Source organism: Petaurus breviceps, unplaced genomic scaffold, assembly GCF_028583685.1.
Source record: "Petaurus breviceps papuanus isolate PSGF00001 unplaced genomic scaffold, PetGlider_PUasm1.0 90825, whole genome shotgun sequence".
In the NCBI taxonomy this organism is placed as follows: Eukaryota; Metazoa; Chordata; class Mammalia; order Diprotodontia; family Petauridae; genus Petaurus; species Petaurus breviceps.
The window spans coordinates 20416972-20424561 of record NW_027187353.1 but is presented as its reverse complement, the minus strand read 5'-3'; the positions used below and the strand labels follow the sequence as shown (position 1 = coordinate 20424561).

At 50.4% G+C, this 7590-nt stretch overlaps 1 protein-coding gene across 3 annotated transcripts in view; it reads left to right on the top strand.

The window, feature by feature from the left end:
* Positions 1-7590, top strand: part of PALD1 (phosphatase domain containing paladin 1) — a 90963-nt gene that overhangs the window by 32556 nt on the left and 50817 nt on the right. For all 3 annotated transcript variants that reach the window (XM_069071442.1, XM_069071443.1, XM_069071444.1), the window contains one exon: positions 4793-5013. In XM_069071442.1, coding sequence (XP_068927543.1) covers positions 4823-5013 — 191 coding nt within the window. In that variant the 5' untranslated portion in view covers positions 4793-4822. The remainder of the gene's footprint in view (positions 1-4792; positions 5014-7590) is intronic.

Sequence of the window (7590 nt, the reverse complement as noted above, 5' to 3'; positions counted from 1 at the left end):
TTCTCTGGAGAGTCTGGGCCACAGCACACGGTCATCCGGCCTTCTCTAGAGAGTCTGGGCCACAGCACGCAGTCATCCGGCCTTCTAGAGTCTGGGCCACGAATCAGTCATCCCGCCTTCTCTGGAGAGCCTTGGGCCACAAGGTGCAGTCATCTGGCCTTCTCTGGAGCCCTTCCATGGGCAGAAACTTCCTCTCATCCCTCCTGGTTCTTCCCTTTGCTGCCAAGTAGATCTGAGCTAGTTACTCTCCTGAGTGAGGCCTCCCAGCTCTCTGAGGATCGTTCCTCCTCCCCCAAGCCTTTTCTTCCCTGCGGAGCCTTCAGAGGTCCTGGATGCCTATTTCCAGCCTGTCCCCCTTCTCACATGGCTCCCTGGACCAGCTTGTCCGGTCTAGTCTGAGCCTTCCTGCCATCTCTGAGCTCCTCTTGTGTTGTTGGCCTCTGGCCACACAGTCTGGCCCCTGCTTCCACACTGAGGTCTTCCACATCCAAGTATGGATGGCTTGAGGTCCGGGATTTCGGATCCCCTGCAGTGGGGGGAAGGACCAGGTGTGTCAGTGGAATCACGCGACCCAAGAATTGTAAGTTTTTAAAAATGATTTCACAGCTAGAATTTCTCCTCTGAGCAAATCTCCTTTAAATATAAGCAATTACAAGTTGATCAGATGAGATCATCTCTTCCACAGTACCTGGCACATAATAGAAAATGCATCTGCCCTTCCTTTCTTCCCTCCAGGTAATATAATTTTACTCTGAAATAAAAACATTTTCCCCCCTACTCTCTGGTATGTTTAAAAAGCATTGCATTAATTGCTGCCACTTGGTCCTTTGAGGTATCGTTGTTGAGGAATGATGTTGTGACTGTTGACATCCTTAAATGTCACCTTACCTGCATGGCAGAGGAGAAAAGGACCAGCATTTGGAGCCAGAGGATCTGGGTTCTAATTTCTTATCTGCTTCTTACTACCTGTATGACCTTGGGTCAGTCATTTTACTTCTCCATAGGCCTCTGTTTCTGCATACCTAAAATACAGGTATGCAGCTATGTGAACTCTAAGGCTTAAAAGTAACAATAACGATAGCTTCTATTTGTTGCATTTTAAGGTTTATAAAGCAGTTGTTTTTTCATAGCAAACCTCTGTGGTCAGTAGAGGAAGTTGCCTGCCCCACTTTATAACTGAGGAAACTAGGCCTTTTTTTCCCCCAGAAATTGGGATTAAGTGATTTGCCCAGGATCACACAACTAGTAAGTGTGTGAGGCTGGATTTGAACTAGGATCCTCCTCACTCCAGAGTTGGTGCTCAGTCCACTGCCCCTCCTAGCGACCCCTGAAATGGAGTCTTAAAGAGATTCATTACAAAACAAAAAGTTTTGGGGTGGCTAGGTGCCTCAGTGAATAGAGCACCGGCCTTGGAGTCAGGAGGACCTGAGCTCAAATGTGTCCTCAGACACTTGACACACTTACTAGCTGTGTGACCTTGGGCAAGTCACTTAACCTCAATTGCCTTGCCTTCCCCCCTCCAAAAAAAAAAGGGATTCACATTATCTCATAAAATTACCTCAATGTCCTGATCCCTGGTTTTCTGAGCCTTAGCTTTGCACTGACCTGGCTCTCTTCTCAATCTGATGGGCTGGTACTGGAGATTCGGTCCATGGCCAGGGATCAGACAGAGCTGAGCAAACCGGGCCATGTGGGCATTGAACCTGGGAGCTGAATCTCACGGGTCCTGAAGGTGCTTACCCTGGGGTTCTAGGCTAGATTTAGTGCTGAAGGGACCCCAGAGGACACTGTGTCCAACCCCCTTATTGCCTGGAGGCTGGTAAGTATCTGAGGCTTGATGGGATCTCGGGTCCGTCTGACTTTAAGTGTGACATTATCTGCTGTGCCCCCCACTGCCTACAGATGACCCCCCGAGAGTCCAAATTGGATCTCCCTTAAGTCTTCTCTTCTCCAGGATGCATATCTTCTTTTTCTCCAGCCGGTTCTTCTAGGACTGGGTACTCGTGAGCTGGTTATTGCCTTTCCTAAAATGTGGCCTTCTGAGGTTTGCTTTTCTTACCTGTAACATGGGCTTATATAAGCGTGTATGTGTGTGTGTGTGTGTGTGTGTCTGTATAGATCAAAGCAGCTGGTGGCTCAGGGGATAGAGCACTGGACCTAATGTAAGGAAGACTTGAGTTCAAATCTAGCTTCAGACACTTCCTAATTGTGTGACCCTGGGTAAGTCGCTTAACCTCTGACAAAATAGATCTATTGGAGAAGGAAATGGCAAGTCACTCCAGCATCTTTGCCAGGAAAATTCCAAATGGGATTACAGAAGGTTGGACGTGACTGAGACTCCTAGACAACCACACCAACCACTGTGTAGATATATGTGTGTGCAGCTACGTATGATGTGCTCTCATAGTGGGATTTCCTTCTATGCACATGTGGGTTGGGTGGGATGGCCACTGCAGCCTCTTCCTACTCTCAGATGCTCTGCTTCTGGGCAATTATTCCCTCCTGTCTACTGCTGGGGTTGGTATGAGGCAATCTTTCTGGGCCATAAAGCACCAAAGAAGTGGGAGTTGTCAGCAGTATTGTTCTGTGGGGTCCGGAAGAGGATGAAACCATTGATGGGGACCCTGGAGACCATGAGAACGGGCCTGCCCTGCAGAGACAGAGGAGGAGGGGGGAAGGAAAGAGGAGGAGGGAGAGGGAGAAGGAGGCAGCGGGGGGGAGGGGGGGCGGGCTACAGAGAGATTTCAGGAAAGGAATTTGATTTCCTTCCAGACAGAGGGCACTGGGACTTTGGGGTCAGGCGCAGGGCATTGCACAGCCATTTGATGTAGGAACTGGCTTTCAAATGGGTCTGATTTCCCCAAACCAGCCTTGGGTCTGCAGCTGCAAACATCTGGGTTCCCCTCAGAGTGGCTGGCTGCCAGCTGTGGGGGCCAACCAAGGCCCAGCAGAGCAGGCAGGTGGTGGGTGGGAGAGACAGCAGCTCCTTCTCTCCTACTTAGGGGAGAGCTGTGGCCAGCTGTCCTCTCCAGCAGGCCTTCCTCTGCCCTCCTCTGCTCTGTGGGGCCGAGGCTTGCCTCTGGGACCCTCTCTTTTTTCTGAGCTCTCCCCTGATGTCTGGTAGCCCCTTCCTCGGTCTCCTTGCTGTGTGTCTTCTTGGTTCAGGCCAGGTGTTAGGAGGCTGGGAAGTCCAAGGAGACCAGTGATTGTGCTTTGGCTGTCACTATAGACCTGGCCTGAGAAGCAGAAGATGTGGTGTTTGCCCCAGCACTGTCACTCTGGGCTGGCAGAGATGCACCAGAGGGTGGCTGAGAGGGTGGTCCGCCTCCAGGCTGTGTGCTAGGCCGTGGCACGTGGGGTGGGGTGAGCGGCTGGGATGTTTAGTCTGCAGAGGAGAGCCTGGGCATGGGGAGCCATGATGGATGGCTTTGAGGTTTTCTAGGACTTGTCATGGGGGAGAGGGATTAACATTGGGGTCAGACTAGATGGCCTGTTAGCTCTCCATCCGTGACCCCATGATCCTTGCTGTGCTTGACCCCACAGGGCACAGGTGGGGGAAGGGGCTGCAGAGAGGCTGGCTGGGGCTCCTGACAATCAGAAGGGTGGATACCAGGGTGGAATGGGTTGTCTCTGGAGGTGGGGAGTTCTCCCTCGCTGGAGGTACTCAAGCAGAGGCTGTATGGGCCCTTGTGGGTTACGCCATGGAGGGAATCCTTGTTCAGGTATAGTTTGGACTTGGGTGGGCCCTGCGGTCCCTTTCATCACTGACAGTCAGTGGTTACGTGATGGTGTTTTATAGGGCATTCAATTCAGTGTTAGAATGGCCCTTAGATCCCATCTAGTGTCCCCTACCCCTCACTTTACAGATGGGGAAACTGAGGCCTGGGGTGGGGAGAAGTGGCCTTGGCCAAGATGACCCCAGTAAATGACCGTTCCAGATGAAACCCAAGCCCCCTGACGTTACCTTTTCCCACCGTGCCGTGGCTGCCCCCATCCTAGCTCCTCTCGGCCTCCTGTTTTTCTGTTTGTGACCCTGGAGTCTCATTTCTTCTATCTTCAACCAGGAAAAAAAAAAAGAGGACTTGGTTGGTGTTCGGAGCCCTTTGGAGATGGGCTCTTGTAAACACAAGGTGTGTGTGTGTTAGTAAAGCTGTCTTAGGAAGGCTGCTGGGAGTTGTCAGCTATGACAGGGCCCCAAGGCAGAGAGGAGGAAGGAATTTCCAGACCAGAAAGAACTGGCAGAGGCTTTTGGGAGGTGTTGGAAGGGGGCCAGCTGGATCATGGTCACAGTCACCCCAGCTTGCCTTTGGCCAGGACTGGAACCCAGAGCCCAGTAGCAGCTGAGTCCTGGCTTACAGTGCTCTGGACAGAGGCCAACTCTCAGATTGGATCCTTGTGTGGGCCGCTTAGCTTGGGGGATGGCCAGATGGCCAGCTTAAGAGTCAGGAAGGTCTGGGTTCAGGTCCTTCCTCTGCCCCATGCTCCCTGAATGACTCTGGGCCTTTGCAAGATGACAGGCCCCCTCCTCTGCAAATACATCGTTATTACTACAGGGTCCCTTGTGGCCCTGAATCTCTGATACCATAAGGCTGCAGCTCTGCACGAGACACGAGTTCATATCTGGCTTCAGACACTTCTTTGTGTGACCCTGGGCAAGTCTCTTGCTCCCTCTCAGCCTTGGTTTCTTCATCTGTAAGACGAAGGCCTCATTGGCCCCTCTCAACTCTAACCCTCTGATGGTAAGTTACTTTGAACCGTTGGTTTTTTTCCATCTCCATTTCCTCTTCCACAGATCTCTTCCTGAGACTGTTCTCCCTGGATTATGGGTACGACGGCCAGCACTGCCCAGCAGACAGTGTCGGCGGTGACAGGCCCCCCGTTCGAGGGCCTCCAGGGCTGCAGCGGCATGGATGACCGCCACTCGCTCAGCATCCACTCCTTCCAGACCGCCGGCCCTCATAACAGCCGGGCCAAGTCCATCATCACCAACAAAGTGGCCCCAGTCGTGATCACGTGAGTGACCTCCTGGCCCTACAGCTGGGGGATGCTCATCCTTAGCTGTCTGGGCAGATGCTGCCTGAGATGGGGCAGTAGGGGCTAGGATGGGAGGGGACAGTTGGTGTGAAGGCCCAGGCCCACCCGGTGGCCAAACCTGGCTCTCGAGTGAGCCATCCTTGGCCAGGTCCCTCCACATTTCTGGGCCTCAATTGTATCCTCTGTAAAATGAAGGTGGTTCATTAGATGATATCCAAGTTCTGCCTGAATTCTAAACTCTCAGGTAAATAGCAACTCATCTTCCAGGGCAAGATGTCCACAGTGAACCAGCTGATTCCCCTTGGACCAGTCCCTTTCCCTGGGCAAGCATCCTAACAGAAGTTTTTGTCAGCCTCAGATAGGAAATTAAACCTTTGGGTCAGTGGATCTGTCAGAAATGTTTTCTGTGTTTAAAGTAGAGCGAGGTGTCATGGTGGATAGAGTATAAGACTTGAGTTCGTAACGACCTGAGTCTGAATCCTGTTGCAGACACTTGCTAGCCATAAGACCCTTGGTGAGTCCTTCAGCCCTTCTGAGACTCATCTTCTTTATCTATAAAACAGATAATAATAGTACTTCCATCACTGGATTGTTGTTAAGATCAAATAAGACAGCATCTAGGGGGAACAAGCATTTATTAAGCACCTACTGTATACTAGGCCCTGTGCTAAGTAGTTTAACTTGATCCTCACAACAGCCTTTTGAGGGAGGTACTATTATTATCATCTCTATTTTATTGATGGGGAAACTGAGGCAGACAGGCATTAAGTGACTTACCCAGGCTGACACAGCTACTAAATGTCTGAGGTTGGATTTGAACTCAGGTCTTCCTGATTTGAGGCCATCGAGCTGCCTTGTTGCCCCTTGCAGAAATTAAAATTCTATATAAATGATGCAAGCTATTGTTATTATGCGTATCTGCTCAGCCCCTTCCTAATAGTGGGATTGGGAGCAGATTTTCTCCAGTTTTCTCAAATTTCAAAGGAAGGGATTGGGCCCCTTCAGCTGTAAGTCCTGTGGTCTTAGGATGGTAGTGAGGAAGAGGGAAGTGGCCTGGCGAGTCTGTCTGCTGTTGTATGATCACGTCATTGATCTGAACACAAGGGCCAAGTCTAGGCAAGTAGGGACATTCTGTTCATTCTCTGGATGGGGGTGGGCTGGAGAAGCATGCCTCCAGCTCCCAGACCCCTCCTGCCCCCCCCCCCCAAGCAGTGAGGAGACCTGTTGGCCATGGTAACTCTCCACTCTTTGGTGGCATTTCTGGAAAGACAGAATTGACCCCTGTGGTTGGGATGGGGCAGTGGAGGAAGAACCCAGAAGTTGGGCCTTAGAAGGATTGGCTCTGGGCAGTCTGAGTAGGCCCTGGCTCTGGGAAGTTTCCATGCTGGGCATCCAGCAGGACCAAGATCAGGGAGGAGGAGGGGGGAGCTCCAGGGCTCTAGACTGACTCACCTGCACGTGCTGGAGAATTGGAAGAGCCTTTGACTGACTCAGTCAATCACAGAATCACAGACTCCCCAAGTGGATCAGTCCATCCAGAATTTATTAGCCCCTTCTGTGTACCAAGCACTGTGTGGGCTCTAGGTATATGAGCGTGAAGAATGAAACAGTCTCTGCTCTGATTCTGAATGGAAGAGAAACTACACGTAGAAGGGCACAGGGAATAAATGCCAATATGTAAAAAGTTGTTTGATACAAGGTAGTATGGGGGGCACCGGCAGCTGGGGAATCAGAAAAGTTTACATGTAGAAGATGGGGCCTGGGCTGCATCTTAGAGGACGAGGTGGAGGTGAAGGAGGAAATTTATTCCAGACATGGGACCTTAGATGATGGGAGAGACCTGAAAGATCCTCTCATTGTTACAGACGAGGAAACTGAGGCTCCGAGGGGTTAGGTGAACTGTCCAAGGTCACACGGATAGTAAGTGAGTAGCAGTCAAGATTCAGACCCACATCCTGAGACTCCAGAGCCAATGTTCTTTCCACTTTGCCATGGCCTAAGACTTCTTGCATTTTAGACCTTTCCCTTAAACTGGCTTACCTACCATTGCTTAGTATATACCTGTAAGCCTTGTGTACAAATGAAATTGTCCATCAAATCCATTTTCAATTCAACTAACAAGTGTTTATTAAGCCCCTACTATGTGCTAGATGTTGAGGAAATAAAGACAAGAGAAAAACACCTGTCCTCATGGAGTCTGTTCTCTTCTGGGAGTATTAAAATCTACTAGGAATGTTGATATTTCCTAAAATTAAATTGTGTTTTGTTCAAATAACTGGCATTGATTTGTTTTTCCCCCTCCCCTACTGGAAAGAACACTGATATTTCAGGGGATGCTGTGGAGACTCTTTCTGTAAAGGGAATAGCAAAGCAGACCATAGGCCCCCTGGGGGCAGGGAGGGAAGTCCTGGTCTTATTTACTTTGGCTCCTCTGGTGGTAGCAGCCATAGCCTTTTCCACAGTTGTAATAGTGGTAGTAGTAGTAGTGATAGTGGTAGTAGTAGTAGTGGTAGTAGTAGTAGTAGTAGTAGTAGTAGTAGTAGTAGTAGTAGTAGT